Raw genomic sequence first — 16,871 nt, 5'->3', positions numbered from 1 at the left:
CTGTCATGGGGGGAGGTTACTGCCGTGGGGAGAGAGTTCACTGCTGCGATCATGGGGAGATGGGGGGGGGGGGGGGTGATGTGCTACTGCTGCGAACGCTGCTCTGGTTCGTGGTGATGGCTCAATGCAGGAGTGCAGATGCAATGGCCGATTTCCTTACTCGTAATCCCCCATGCCATTGGAACTGCTCTGCCTGCGGCAGTTTATGGGTAAGGAAGATGGCCATTGCTACCGCACTGACCCGTTGCCATGAACCAGAGCAGGACGTCGTGGCAGCAACCCCACCTCCACTAAATTCACGGGGGGGGGGGGGGGTGGCGAATTACGGTGAGGAGTGGCAACTGATGGTGGGGGGGGGGGGGGTTGTGACTGACGGAAGTGTCGACTGTCGAGGGTTGCAACTGTTGAGCGGTTGCGACTGACGGAAGTGGCGACTAATGGGGGTGGTGAGGCGGACCGACGGACGGTGAGGAGAGACTGTCTGCCGATAGTTCCAGGGAGTGCTTGTCGCTTTACTCATCGTGGGTGCGCGATCCCCCTAAAATCGCAGGATTGGCAATTTAGCAGGTGCATCCTGCACCCTCGACCCAGTAATCGCACAAGGGTCCCAGGTGGGCTTCTGGGGTGCTGCAGTTTGAAAGGGCATTTTTTATTTGTCGTCATTGTTTAATGCACTACTGTGCTGGAAGCAAAGGTGCATCACCACCGATTCGGGCCTGAGGCCTGGACCCTTCGTCAGGTCCAAGGCGCCACCCCAACCTGACGAAGAGCTTGGGCCCGAGACGTTGGTGACATATTTGACTCCGATGTTCGCTATGGGACCCGCCGAGATCCTCCCAACACTTCTGCATGTTATCGGTTTCCTCGAACGACCAATACTCAACGTCAGCTTCCCGCCCTCAGCGCGGCTCAATCAGAATTCAGATCGACATGAGCGGGTGTTTTTCACGTCCACCGGATGGAGGGGAGGGGGAGTGGGGTGTCACTTCCTGGTGGACTGAAGTGTGTGGAGAAGATGATGTGTGTCATGAGCTGGGACAGGCTCGCTCGCGGTTTGTGGGTAAGTAGCGCCCCGACGGCGGGGTCCAGTTCGCTACCAAACACCAGATGCAGGAAAGCTGCTTCTGGGTTCGTTGCCAGCCAGGGTGAAAACTGGTCCCGAGGGGAAGGGAAAGGAGAGGGGAAGAGGGAGGGGAAGGGGAAGAAGAGGGAGGGAAAGGGGAAGAAGAGGGAGGGAAAGGGGAAGAAGAGGGAGGGGAAGAAGAGGGAGGGGAAGAAGAGGGAGGGGAAGAAGAGGGAGGGGAAGAAGAGGGAGGGGAAGAAGAGGGAGGGGAAGAAGAGGGAGGGGAAGAAGAGGGAGGGGAAGAAGAGGGAGGGGAAGAAGAGGGAGGGGAAGAAGAGGGAGGGGAAGAAGAGGGAGGGGAAGAAGAGGGAGGGGAAGAAGAGGGAGGGGAAGAAGAGGGAGGGGAAGAAGAGGGAGGGGAAGAAGAGGGAGGGGAAGAAGAGGGAGGGGAAGAAGAGGGAGGGGAAGAAGAGGGAGGGGAAGAAGAGGGAGGGGAAGAAGAGGGAGGGGAAGAAGAGGGAGGGGAAGAAGAGGGAGGGGAAGAAGAGGGAGGGGAAGAAGAGGGAGGGGAAGAAGAGGGAGGGGAAGAAGAGGGAGGGGAAGAAGAGGGAGGGGAAGAAGAGGGAGGGGAAGAAGAGGGAGGGGAAGAAGAGGGAGGGGAAGAAGAGGGAGGGGAAGAAGAGGGAGGGGAAGAAGAGGGAGGGGAAGAAGAGGGAGGGGAAGAAGAGGGAGGGGAAGAAGAGGGAGGGGAAGAAGAGGGAGGGGAAGAAGAGGGAGGGGAAGAAGAGGGAGGGGAAGAAGAGGGAGGGGAAGAAGAGGGAGGGGAAGAAGAGGGAGGGGAAGAAGAGGGAGGGGAAGAAGAGGGAGGGGAAGAAGAGGGAGGGGAAGAAGAGGGAGGGGAAGAAGAGGGAGGGGAAGAAGAGGGAGGGGAAGAAGAGGGAGGGGAAGAAGAGGGAGGGGAAGAAGAGGGAGGGGAAGAAGAGGGAGGGGAAGAAGAGGGAGGGGAAGAAGAGGGAGGGGAAGAAGAGGGAGGGGAAGAAGAGGGAGGGGAAGAAGAGGGAGGGGAAGAAGAGGGAGGGGAAGAAGAGGGAGGGGAAGAAGAGGGAGGGGAAGAAGAGGGAGGGGAAGAAGAGGGAGGGGAAGAAGAGGGAGGGGAAGAAGAGGGAGGGGAAGAAGAGGGAGGGGAAGAAGAGGGAGGGGAAGAAGAGGGAGGGGAAGAAGAGGGAGGGGAAGAAGAGGGAGGGGAAGAAGAGGGAGGGGAAGAAGAGGGAGGGGAAGAAGAGGGAGGGGAAGAAGAGGGAGGGGAAGAAGAGGGAGGGGAAGAAGAGGGAGGGGAAGAAGAGGGAGGGGAAGAAGAGGGAGGGGAAGAAGAGGGAGGGGAAGAAGAGGGAGGGGAAGAAGAGGGAGGGGAAGAAGAGGGAGGGGAAGAAGAGGGAGGGGAAGAAGAGGGAGGGGAAGAAGAGGGAGGGGAAGAAGAGGGAGGGGAAGAAGAGGGAGGGGAAGAAGAGGGAGGGGAAGAAGAGGGAGGGGAAACCAAGGCCCAGGTGGGAGATGAGGGCTGGGAAGCGTATTGCAAACAGGAAGGTGGGGAACAGTTCTTCCAAGTCAAGCAACACTTGTGAACCTGCAGGGTTACCTACTGCATCTTGTGCTTCCATTGGGAGATCGCTTTGATGAGCATCTCTGGTCTGTCTGCTGCAACAGTGTGCATCTCCCAGTGGCCACCCTTGTCATTTCCCCACTCCATTCCCTTGTTCATACATCTGTCCATAGTCTCATGCACTGCCAGACTGAATCCACCTGCAAATTCGAGGAACAACATCTCATCTTCCGTCTGGTCACCCTCCAACTGGATGGCATTCACACTGACTTCTCTGCTTTCCCTCAAAGTTTTTTTAGTCCACTCCCTGTGAAGTCTGTGGCAACAGGTCAAATAGGACAAGGAAATCTGATTATATCCACTTGCACACCTTTAGCTCATGAACTGGTATTTCTTTGTGTTGAAGAACCTTGGGAGAAGCAATGAAAATAGCAGGCGAGCAGTATGCTGTCATGGAAACCCATCAAATTAAACCACAATACCTATCTTTAGTATATATGAGCTTCATATCTGTAAATATATTGTACTTATTCCTTAAATTATAAGTAATTTTTTCTAACTGGATAGACTTTTGAATTTCTGCATGTATCCTGTTGACACCCAAACATGAGTCCGACTTCTAAGTAACTTACTTGCCACCGCCAATACTATTTTCACAAACTTTGATTTAGTGAAAATTTCAGTTTCAGGGTTGCCCCTTCCACGTTCCCTAATAAAATAGATCAAGATTTTCTGGGTATGAAATATTAGTGATTTATTCTAATGATTCCTCTACTTTCACCCAAAAAGATCTCATTTTTTGACACATCATCTAGAGTGCAAAAAAACTACCTTTTATACCACACCTAAAACACTTATTTGATAACTCCGATTTTGTTTTATGCAACTTGTATGATGTGATATATAATTGATGTATAAAATTATATTGTACCAATCTATATCGTACATTGATTGTATTGGGCATATAGTCTCTGCACAGATCCATCCATGTTTGTAATACCCAAATCCTGTTCCCATTTCTGTTTAGGTTTATAAAGTCCAGATTTACAGGTTGCTTGTTGTAGGAGAAGGTACATTGCAGAAGTAAATTTCCATACTGTCCCTTGTGTAATAAGAGTTTCCACTTCACTGCATAGGGGTAACAAAATCTTTGATCCTAATTTGTCTCTTAAAAATCTTTTTATTTAAAAATAGCAAAAAAGTATATTTCTAGTTATTCTGTGCTTATGCCTCATTTGAGTAAAGGACATTAATTGTCTTTGTATGTCTTCAATAAGTCTAACTCCTTTTTCGGACCACAATTTCAAGAATTTGTTATCTCACAAAAAAGGTATCAAATTGTTCTGAAACAAACAGGTATAAGATGATCTACCTCCTTTTGTTCCAATTTCCCCAACTATCTTACCCCAGATATCTATTAAATGCTTCAGTAAACATGTATCTTTAATTCCTGTCATCAATTTTGAGTTCCATTTGTAGATGAAGGTTGTAGCTGACTTTTCTCCAATCTTCCCCAGTATTTTAAATAAGATCTGTTTTAAAGTGCTTGTATGTGACCTACTGTAACAAACCTTTCCCAATTTGTCTCCCAAAAACCCATGTATATACTCTGTCACAGTAGATAGCATTGCAATTGTGCCTAACCACACAGGGTGGGGAGTGAGTAGAGAAGTAGGCTAAACACGCACCTTGGGGTGTGCTTTTAATGTTCATCAGAGAGGAGGAGATGTTGTTTCCAATTTGTGCTAACTGGTTTTCTGATAAGGATGTCAAGGAACCTTCCCTTCTTGCTCTGATGGACTGCTCTGTTGCCACAAAAAGGCCTGTCTGCACTAACGTAATGTAATCCCACATTTCCTTTTCACTCTGGTAACACTATGGTAACTGAATATTTATTATCTAATTCATTTAATGTATTTTTTTAAATTAAGTACCTGTTTCGCTCAGCAAATAAAAATGTTAATGCATATGTACATTGTATACTATATATCATAATAAACTCGTCACAACAAAATCTGGGGGAATACAGCAGTGGACTGAGTGAAGCACAAACACAGTTAATTAAGCTTATCTATTTCTCTGCAGCCCCATCATTTCTAGTCTTGACATTGACTACAAGTTTTCAAGCTCCCTCCTGTGTGCTCACTCATCACCCCTTTTTATGCAACCCACTATCATGGCATTTTCAACAGATTTGTAAATGGGTTTTTTTGTCATACTGAGTCATGCAGTCATTGGTGTAAACTAACTAGACCAGGGGACTAAAAACACAGCCCTTTGGTGCTGTGGTTGTGATAGTGATTGTCAAGAGATGTTCTTGCCAAACCTCACTGATTGTGGACTGGAGGTGAGGAAATCCAGGATCCAATTATACCATGGTATTGAGGTCCAAAGTGTTGGAATTTGTTGATCAGTTTTGAGGCGATGATGGTGTTGAATGTCGAACTGTAGTCAATAAAGAGCACCCCATGTATGTGTCATTGCTGTCTTAAGGCATGTGGATTGGTACAATATCAGATCAAATGAATCCATGAGCTCCAACAGTTATCAGAAAGAGGACAAAAGAAAAAGTGCACTTGTCATGGCTTAGAAAATATTTGTGGCTTGCTGTATGTTGGAGAGATGTCTCTTCTAACTGTTTGGAAAGAATGCAGTGTGAGATATTTGGGATGGTTAGAAGAGTGGCTGGCCAACCAGTGGATTGCTCCAACCAGCTGATGAAGGTTAAGGTCATAGAATATCCAGCACAGAAAGGATCCTTCAGCCCAAGTCATCCATGATATCTGTGATGTTTATCAATTTGCTGCTTGTATCACTCTATCTAAGTACCTAGCCAAATGGCTTTGAAACACTGTCTCTTAATACTTCCTCTAGCATTTTTAATATATTAAAAAAAAAACAGCGGTGCTGCCGGGCTGCTGTGAAATTGCGGAGAGCAGAGACAAAGCCCTTACTGCAGTCTAACTGCCGTCGGCCTGTTAAAGGAGTCGACGGTGGTTTATTTAAAAATCCTGTGACTGCGGGATCTGGACCCAAGATGGCAGTCCCTATGTATGGTAGTGGCCATGAGGGGGTTGCAGACAAATAGCAGATTGGCACAGGGCACAAGAAAACAGGGAGACCACCACCCTATGGGATGATAACCATGGCAGATGACCAGTAATGGGCTGTGAAGCTGAAGAACACACAGGTGGCGGACTGTTGGTGACTTGAAGCAAGAAACCCACACAGGCTACATGCGGGCTGCTGGCAACTGCGGTGAAGGGACACACTGGCACTGGCTGAAGGAGTACCAGGTATCAGAACTAGGATGTGAGAGGATGCCAAGTGCATCCTGATTGTGTCAGAGGTTTAGATCTGGATCTTGGGTTTCCAATGCTTTGGGTGAAAGGCTGTGTGTGGCTGTGGGAGCACTGAAGATGAATCCATTGACACTATGATTCTGGGGGCATAATTGTAAATGACATTGGGAAATTTCTGTTGATTATGAATCTTTGTCTGCCTTACAGTAAACAAAAGTAAATTTGATATCCTATTACATTTTCTGTTTTATTACATGCAATAAAATAATCTTGACAACCACAGTAATCTCCCTGATAGTATCAATTAACGATAAGAATGCGGATCATGTGATGCGGTGAGAGTAGAAGGAGGTGGAATCCTAGAGCTCCCAGGTTTTTCAGGAACAAATAATGTAAAAACCTCAAATGAAATACCAAGAAAAGGACATTGGAAGAAACCTACAATAGATAATGACTAAAAAAAAGTAACCGTAAATGAAAACATGAAAAAATCTCCACCGAGGCGAGAGATCCAGTCAGGGATGCCTCGTGGCCAGAAAAATGGCGGGGCTGCCCCAAGGCCCGAGGAGGGAGCTACAGCTTCAATTGAAAGACCCAATAAACAGGGAGGACGAGACTCGGGCGAATATAGTGCTATTGCCTGGCAAGTATACAAAGAAAGATATACTGAAGCCCCTGGAGATGGGGAGAAGCGGAAACGCCAGGTTGGGTGCCCTCGCGGTGTGTGTGAGGCCTGAGAAGAAGTTGGTGGCTGTAATGGGCGGCACTGAAGTGCGTGGGGAGTGGACAGACCCAGGTGGACAAGGTACAGGCCGGTCCAATATAACTTTTTGCACCAGTTTACATAATGCTGCAGAAAATAAACAGATCAAAACCAGAACACTATTTCATTGGCATTTAATTTGTCTCGATCAACGAGACAGGGTTGTCCTCTATCACCAGCTTTGTTTGCTTTGGGAATAGAACCTCTGGCTCAAGCTATAAGGCAAGTTCCTAGCATTAAAGGAATTATAATAGGTGAACAAGAGTACAAAATTAATTTGTTTGCAGATGATGTGTTGATATATTTGACATACCCTAAAGATTCTTTAGAATCTTTGCAAAATTTGTTAAATCAATATGGTATATTTTCAGGTTAAAAAGTAAATTGGGGAAAAAAGTGAAATATTACCTATATCAGATGAAGATTATACAGATTGTAGATGAATTGCTAAATTTCGATGGTGTAATAAAATTAAATAGTGTTTAATAATTAAAAATTAAATATTTAGGAGTTATAGTGAATAGAGAATATCAAGATTTATATAGTTTATATCGTTGTTAAATAAGATTAAAGCTGATTTACATAGATGGAAAGTTTTACCGTTGATTTTAATTGGGAGAGTCAATTGTATAAAAATGAATATATACTTCTGCATACAATATCTTTTTCAGTCTATTCCAAGTATAATACCAAAGAAATTTTTTACGGAATTGACTGAAGTAATTCGACTATTTTTGTGAAAAGCTAAATTGTCAGGAGTTTCTATGCAAAAATTAACATGGCGGTCGGTATTACCACATTTTCAAAATTATTATGAGATGGCACAATTGAAATTTATTAATAGGTTATTTGATACTGAACAACCACCTATGTGGGCAAAAGTTGAACTGGATCAGATTTTTGAAAATTAAATTAGTCATTTTTATTGCTACAAAAATACAAATTTACCTGTATTGCAACATATAATGGATATTTGGTTCAAGTGAGATCAACTTATAGGATCTAAAGGAAAAATTTCAGTAAAATCACTGTTATATCACAATAAATAAATTTTTCTTTAAATAATCTTTATTTGAAAAATTATGAAATGAAAGGAATAAGTATGATACAGGATTGTTTTGAGGCAGGTACATTTTCTACATTTAATAGATTATGAGAGAAGTTTGGTATTTCACCAAATTCTTTTTTTGCTTATTATCAAGTTCGAGATTTTTTTACCAGGTCAAACAAAATTTGAGATGTTAATTGCAGATAAAAGAAATAAGGGGTTTATATCAGATATGTATAGGTTAAAATGGATAAAGTTGATGTATATAAAATGAAGGAGAAATGAGAGAAGGATTTAGATATTTTGTTTTGAGAAGAATGGTCAAATATGTGTGTTGGCAGTGTTACAAAATTACTCAATGTGAGATATATGGTTAATTATAATTTTATACATCAGTTGTATTTAACTCCTGAAAAGTTGAAGAAATATGGATTTAGCTCGACAGATTTGTGTTTTAGATGTGGGGAACAGATAGGTACTTTTATGCAGTCTGTTTGGAGATGTGGAAAAATTTAAACTTTTTGGGGAAAACTTATAAAGTTTTTGAGAGATTTATTTAAAATTGATCTGCAATTGGATCCAATTATGTGTTTATTAGGTTATATGAATATATTAATTGCGAGGTTGCAGATGGACAAATCACAACTGGCTTTTATATGATTAGAGTTAGCAGTAACAAGAAAATATATAGCTATTGCATGGAAAAACTAGTTGAATATACAAAGATAGCATAATGAATTACAATCGTGTTTATATTTGGTAAAAATAATTATAATTTGCAAAATAATAATTTTTTTGTTAAAATGTGGAATTTATATTTAGAATATATGGCCATAGATCTTAAGTAAATGATATGTACAGAGCTGGCATACCAAACAGTTAATATTAAATAACCGGATAAAAAATTCTTTTTTTTAAAGGCTCCGAGGGAGGGGGTTGGGTTGGGAGGGGATAGGTTAGATGATGGGGGGGAGGGGAGTTTTGTTTTCTTTTGTATGTTTTTTTATATTTATAATTTTATATAATCTTTAAATAACATTTTCAAAAAATAAAGAACTCTCAGACGGAGGAGTCACGTGATGGAGTAGTGGCCGGACGGTGAACTCCAGCCCTCTCCAGAAAAGTCGGGAAAAACAAAGGAAAACACAAAGGCACAGAAATAAAAGTTAAAGAAAAGTGAGTATAAAGGTGGAAAGAAGATGGCGACAAAAAAAGAAAAATCGAAAGCAACGGTAAGAAGAGAGGAAGAGAAGACAACGGAGGAAGAAGGAGAAGGCCTTACCTGTTCGAAGAGGCCCGCGGTGGAGAGAGAAACCCGCTCCCTCAGGTCGGTAGATAGTGGACTACAAAAATGGCTCGCTGAGCCGAGTAAAAGTGCGCAACCGCGCATGCAAAAAAACACACTGACGGGAGGGGGGACCAGCTGGGGAGTCGATCTCCACAGCCGGCAACGACACCTGCAGAACACCTGCAGCAAGAAGAGAACACAGAAGACAATGGAAACAAGAAAGAAGAGAAGAAAAGGGCAACAAAGAAACAACAGATGGCCAACCCAGAGGAAGAAGAAGAGGAAGAGTACAGTGAAATAGAAGAAGAAGAGAAAGGCAAGATAAAGGTTGTACTTTCTCTTATTAAAGGATACATGGAGTCATTTAAAGAATGGCAAACACAGGAATTTAATGATTTAAGAAGAAGAATAAACAACACAGAAGAGAAAATGAATAAAATAGATATGACCTTAACAGAAATGGGAAAGAAAATGGACAAGATGGAAGAGCGGGCAGTAGCAGCAGAAATGGAGGTAGAAGACTTAAAAAAGAAATTGGAGGAATCTAATAAAAAAGTGATAAAGACACAAGAACTGTTAGCTCAAAAAATAGATATAATGGAAAATTATAACAGAAGAAATAACATAAAGATAGTGGGCCTTAAGGAAGATGAAGAAGGCAAGAATATGAGGGAGTTTATAAAAGATTGGATCCCTAAGACCCTAGGATGTCCAGAACTACAGCAAGAAATGGAAATAGAAAGGGCACATAGAGCATTGGCCTCTAAACCACAACCACAACAAAAACCAAGATCTATTTTAGTAAAATTCCTAAGATATACTACAAGAGAAAAGGTACTGGAGAAGACAATGGAAAAAGTAAGAGAGGGCAACAAACCACTGGAGTATAAAGGGCAAAAAATCTTCATTTATCCAGATATAAGTTTTGAACTCCTAAAGAAGAGAAAGGAGTTCAATACAGCAAAGGTGATTTTATGGAAGAAAGTGTATAAATTTATACTAAAGCATCCAGCGGTATTGAAAATATTTATTCCAGGACAACAAAACAGACTATTCTCGGACCCAGAAGAAGCACGAAAATTTGCAGAACAATTACAAAAATAGACTGAGGGATGAAGACGGGTAATGAGAGTAAAAATGATCACGATTGATATGTATGTGGGTAAAGAGGTATAAGAGTGAATAGATACAATGTGCATACGTGAATGTATCTGTACTCAGAGGAAAATATAGATAGTATAGACAAGAATTAATAAGGGAAGGTAATGGAATAGAGAGAATAAGGAGGGAATTAAAAGAGTGACCTTTGTTACATATGAAAAGTGAAATCTTTTCTGGGGGGGCTGGGTGGGGGGAAATAGCGGTCACTGCAAAATCAGTTGACGCTTGCGAGTGGATTCGCAAACCCAAATGGAGAGGGGAGATGTGGTTGTCCGACAAGGGATAAAGGACAACTCAGGAGGGGAAGGGGAGATTGGGGATAAAGAAGATATAAATAGGAGAATAAGGAAAATGTTGGATGTTGTAGGAATTTTGTCTTATAAAGAGTTGAAAATAAGAAAACAGAAATGGAAAAGGAGGAAAGGTAATGATGGAAAAACGGAAAGAGAAGATAAACAAAGTATAAAATGGCTACGCTGAACTATATGACTTTAAATATTAATGGAATACATAACCAAATTAAAAGGAAGAAACTACTAAATTTACTGAAAAAGGAAAAAATTGATATAGCATTTGTCCAAGAAACACACTTAACTGAATTGGAGCACAAGAAATTAAAGAGAGATTGGGTAGGACATGTAACAGCAGCATCGTATAATTCAAAAGCAAGAGGAGTGGCTATATTAATTAGTAAAAATGTGCCATTTAAAATAGAAGAGGAAATAATAGATCCAGCAGGGAGATATGTTATGATAAAATGTCAGATATATTCGGAGTTTTGGAATCTACTTAATGTATATTCACCTAACGAAGATCAAAAGTTTATGCAAGATATCTTTTTGAAGGTAGCTAACATGCAAGGGAACATACTAATAGGAGGGGATTTCAACCTGAATTTGGATCCAAATATGGATAAAACGGGGGAAAAAATTAACAGAAAGAACAAAGTAACCAAATTTATAATTAAATCAATGCAAGAAATGAAACTTTTGGATATATGGAGGAAACAAAACCCAAAAGAAAAGGAATACTCATACTACTCGGCTAGACATAAAACATACTCAAGAATAGACCTATTTTTGTTATCAGCTAGTATGCAGGATAGAGTAAGAAAAACAGAATATAAAGCGGGAATACTATCGGACCATTCACCCTTAATATTGACAGTAAAGCTAGAGGACATCCCTCCAAGAATGTATAGATGGAGATTAAACCCCATGCTACTTAAAAGACAGGATTTTAGAGAATTTATTGAAAAACAATTAAAAATGTATTTTGAAGTAAATACGGAATCAGTGGAAGATAAGTTTATACTATGGGATGCAATGAAAGCATTCATTAGAGGGCAAATAATAAGTTATGTAACCAAGATGAAGAAGGACTATAATCAAGAAACAGAGCAATTGGAAAGGGAAATAGTAAACATAGAAAAAAAATTAGCAATGAAGGAAGATACAACTAAAAGAAGAGAAGTGGCGGATAAAAAAAATAAAATATGAAACATTACAAACATATAAGGTAGAGAAGAATATAATGAAGACAAAACAGAAATATTATGAACTGGGTGAAAAAACGCACAAAATCCTAGCATGGCAGCTTAAGACAAAACAAGCTAAGAAAATGGTATTGGCATCAAGGAAAAAAGACAAACAAATTACATATAATCCAAAAGAAATTAAGGAAAACTTTAGAGAATTCTGTGAACAATTATACCGAACTGAAAACGAAGGGAAAGAAGGGAAAATAGATGAATTTTTGACTAAAATTGAACTACCAAAACTACAAATAGAGGAACAAAATAAATTAACAGAACCATTTGGAACAGTAGAAATACAAGAGATAATAAAAAAATTACCAAATAATAAGACACCAGGAGAGGATGGATTTCCAATAGAATTCTACAAAACATTTAAAGACTTATTAATTCCGCCCCTCCTGGATGTAATCAACCAGATTGATGAAACACAAAGCTTACCAGATTCATGTAAAACAGCAATAATTACAGTAATACTAAAACAAGGGAAAGATCCACTCTCACCAGCGTCATATAGACCAATATCTTTGCTAAACACAGATTATAAGATAATAGCTAAACTATTAGCAAACAGATTAGCAGAACAGGTACCGAAAATGGTAAATTTAGACCAAACTGGATTTATCAAAAAAAGACGCACAACAGACAATATTTGTAAATTTATTAACTTAATTCATGCAGTAGAAGGAAATAAAGCACCTGCAGTAGCAGTTGCTTTAGACGCAGAGAAGGCCTTCGACAGAGTAGAATGGAATTATTTGTTCAAAGTATTGCAAAAATTCAGTTTACCGGAGAAGTATATTAATTGGATTAAAGCATTATATAAGGGACCGTTAGCGAAAGTGACAGTAAATGGACATGTATCAAAGCAATTCAACTTAAGCAGGTCAACGCGGCAGGGATGCCCACTATCACCTTTATTGTTTGCGCTAGCTATAGAACCACTAGCAGAATTGATAAGAATAGATAATAATATAAAAGGAATAAAAATAAAAGACAGGGAATATAAAATCAGTCTATTTGCGGATGATGTTATAGTGTACTTAACAGAACCAGAACTATCAATAAAAGAATTATATAAGAAATTGAAGGAATATGGAGAAGTGTCGGGTTACAAGATAAACGTAAATAAAAGTGAAGCAATGCCTATGAATAATGCGGATTTCTCAAAATTTAAGAAGGAATCTCCATTCAGATGGCAAATGCAGGCAATAAGATACCTAGGTGTACAAATAAACAAAAATCTAGGCCAATTATATAAACTCAATTATAATCCACTAATGAAAAAATTACAGGACGATTTAGAGCATTGGAAAGATCTACCACTAACACTGATAGGAAGGATAAACTGTATTAAAATGAACATTTTTCCAAGGATATTATACTTATTTCAGGCACTGCCAATACAACTGACAGAAAAATTCTTCAAAGAGTTAAAGAAAATAATAAGGAAATTTTTATGGAGAGGGGGGAAACCGAGGATAGCACTAGAATTAACAGAATGGTATAAACAAGGAGGCTTACAATTGCCAAACTTCAAAAATTATTATAGAGCCGCACAATTAAGATACCTATCAGACTTTTATCAAACAAGGGAAAAACCAGACTGGACGAGATTAGAATTAGATAAAATAGGGGAAAAGAAACCTGAACACATATTATATAAATGGGATGAAAAATTGGTACAACAGAACTTCTCCAGTATTACATCATCTCCTCAATATTTGGAAGAAGATTCATGTAGAAAGAAATAAAACAAATTATCAATTACCAAAACTAATATTGACGCAAAATAAGCTACTCCCTTTTACAATAGATAACCTTTCCTTTAGAGAATGGGGAAAAAAAAGGGATTAAAAGAATAGAAAATTGTTTTTCAGGAAGTAGATTCTTATCCTTTGAACAAATGAGAGATAAGTACAATATAACTGGAGATACAGCGCTGGCATATTACCAACTGAGATCCTACTTGAAGGATAAATTAGGAAGCAATTTGAGTTTACCAGAGGGAAGTAACCTTGAATATGTGATTACAGATACAATGTTAATCAAAAGATTTATAACAAATATGTATATTAAACTGCAAGAAAAGGAGAATGAGGAAACAAATGGTAAAACTAAACAAAAATGGGAACAAGATTTAAATATAAAGATAAAAAAAGGAAACATGGGAGAAATTATGTTCTGGAACGATGAGAAATACAATAAATACGAGGCTACGTATGATACAATATAATTGGTTACACAGACTATACATTACACCTCAAAAGTTAAATAAATGGGACCCAACAGTATCTGATAGATGTTTTCGATGTAAAAAAAGAAATGGGAACAACAATTCATGCAATCTGGACATGTGAGAGAGTAGAAAAATTTTGGGAAGATCTCAATCAGATATTAAATAAAATAACAGAAAACAATATACCAAAGAATCCAGAGATCTTTCTCCTAAGTAACATAAAAAACAAAGAATTTGGAATTGATTTGGAGGATGCACAAAAAAGATTTGTTAAGATAGCCCTAGCCGTAGCAAAAAAATGTATTATGTCAACCTGGAAATTGGAAGATAATTTGAAAATACAACAATGGTATATAGAAATGAATAAATGTATTCCATTAGAAAAAATAACATAGTTTAAGAAATAATATTGAAATATTCGAACAAATATGGGAGCCTTACATTAAATACAATAGCGAAAACCTACCGGGGACAAACATTACCTAAGTTGATGGAAGAAGGAAAGAAAAGAATGGACTCAGTAGAATTTCTGGTGTATTTTTGTTGAATGACAACATTGTCTGACTGGTTTAATGCAACCTAGATTGTATATCTAAAATGGATGAGAGGGGCGGGGTGGGGGGGGTGGCTTGGGAGGAGGGAGGGGGGGGAGAAAAAGTCACTGTATATGTGTGAAAAAGAAAAAGTGTATATCATGGCTAATGTGATTTATGGTGTGAAAAATAAAAAATTTTTAAAAAAAAGAACTCTCAGACCAATGTTTCAGATGTGGTGTTGCAACCGGGATGTTGGTGCACACAACCTGGTCATGTGCCAAGGTGAGGCCCTTTTGGGTAGATCTGGCCAAGTCCTGGAGAAAATTATAGGCAAGCGATTTCCACAGGACCCAGAGTTGTTCCTGGTGGGAAATATAATGGATGTAAGGCTTACAATGAAGCTGTCCAAATTTCAATTTCAATTTGTGTTAGTTGCATTGGCATTGGCCAGGAAGTGCATTGTGGTAATTTGGAAGTCCGACTCTAGTCTTAATATTGAACGATGAAACAGGGAAATGCAGAGCTGTGTTCCCCTTGAGAAAATAAGTTATAACTTGAGAAACAAATACAGTACCTTTCATAAGATCTGGCAGCCATTCATGCACTGCATTGGTTTCCCCATTCCTTGCTGCAGCTTCCTCTCCCTCGCCCTGATCCTGATCAAGGGAAGTTAGGAATGGACATTGGCCCATAGGCCACCCACTGAGCTGTGAGGATCCCTGTCCTTTGTTATTTATTTTCCTGCTGTTAAAGTCTTGTTGTTGTTGATTGAAGTTTGAGTGAACTGTTTTATTTTACATGTAAATAAAATATTCAAAAAATATTAATGATAAGAATGTGAAGTTCTGCATTTTGAGAGGTTAAATGTAAGAGGAAAGTTTATAGTAATGGGATGTTGCCTGGATGGGAGAGGAGTGGCTACAAGAAGAGGGAGTGCAAACGGATTGTTTCTCTGGAGCTTTGGAGGCCGAGGGGAAACCTCGTCTCGATTTAAGGTGATAAGAGAGAAGATCTGAGGAGATTTACAAGGCAAATTGCTCTTGCACAACCATGGTTCCAGGAACGTGCTGCTGAGGGTGGATAGGTGATGGTCGAAGTAGATATGATGTCAACATTTAAAAGGTTTGACACATAAACAGGCAGGGGTGGAGGAATGTGAACTACATTCAGGCAGACAGGAACAAGATTAATTTTAATTGACATTTTGGTCAACCCACAGTTCCTGTGCTATTTTATGAGCATGAAGAATGGGAGTGACTTATTTTCTATTAAGTATCGACAGCCATTCTTGGCTGTATGATTTTGTGCTGTATCATTCCACGACTCAAAATATGTACTATTTACTTGTTTTGTGAGAGATTCATTTAATAACAGTTTGGGGTTGTGATATTGTCATAGATATGTATTGCTGTAGCCAAACTGCTACTTCGTTTTAAAAAAACTTACACTGCAATAATATTTTAACGTATGGAAGGAGATTATAAATATGAAAGATATATAATAAATAGTCACAGTTACAATAGTATTTAGTATCTGTAACAGCAGCATCAGATTCTGTGCTATTCAACACATTGTTCCATTTTTGCAGCATTTATTCACTGTCCCCAATTCCGAAGTAGCTGTGAAGCAGTCATCTCAGTTTATGCATTGTGATTATAGGCACACATCGAATAATTTCATAGCCATTTTTCAAATTATCTATTTTTATGACACATTTGAAGGCTTTCAGAAATTTCCCATCCTTTGTTGACAACTCTCTAAATTAATAGAGCTGTATATATCTGAAGGACAACAGGTATGACGTTCCTTATTATGTTACAGCCTGTCTTAGAGTCACAATGAGTTCATTCTCCCATTCAATACATCATTCTAAAATCTGACACATTTTTGGGAAGTAGTGTCTTTAAAACTCTGCACTGATCCTGTTGAAATTTTGCTGGCTATATGTTTTTCTCCATTCTAGTCTTTCACAATGGGATCAAGATGGACAAGAGGAAGAACTGTTGCTTGCAAAGTGAAATATAGCATAAAGTCTGGGAACCCTACGCAACCAATCAGTCGATATCCTGTTCCGTACAAAAAGGACCTGCCGTATGATATTGTTGAACTGATGGAAGAGGTGGAAACCAAGGTGGGTTAATTTTTAATGCTACATAGAAATAGGGAGAAACAATTCAGCTCTAATTCCATTCCATCATTCAGTTAGATCACTGAGTTGTAACTTGGGTTAGACTACATTTCACTTCTGGTTATCACATTATAGGGAGAAATGTAGGACCTTTGTGGACATTGGGTCTGCGAAATTGTTGCTTGAATTAGAATGTATGAGCTGGAAGG

The 16,871-nt window shown here is 39.5% G+C and overlaps 1 protein-coding gene across 1 annotated transcript in view; it reads left to right on the top strand.

Annotated features, from left to right (window-relative positions):
• The first annotated feature begins 379 nt into the window (after positions 1–379).
• LOC138757943 (uncharacterized) overlaps positions 380–16,871 on the top strand; it is a 35,604-nt gene continuing 19,112 nt past the window's right edge. Inside the window, exons 1-2 of the mRNA XM_069926128.1 lie at positions 380–466; positions 16,498–16,665. Of these exons, the coding sequence (XP_069782229.1) occupies positions 16,507–16,665 (159 nt within the window). The 5' untranslated portion in view covers positions 380–466; positions 16,498–16,506. The remainder of the gene's footprint in view (positions 467–16,497; positions 16,666–16,871) is intronic.

The sequence above is a fragment of the Narcine bancroftii genome, chromosome 3, assembly GCF_036971445.1.
Source record: "Narcine bancroftii isolate sNarBan1 chromosome 3, sNarBan1.hap1, whole genome shotgun sequence".
NCBI lineage: Eukaryota > Metazoa > Chordata > Chondrichthyes > Torpediniformes > Narcinidae > Narcine > Narcine bancroftii.
This window is presented reverse-complemented; position numbering and strand designations above follow the sequence as displayed.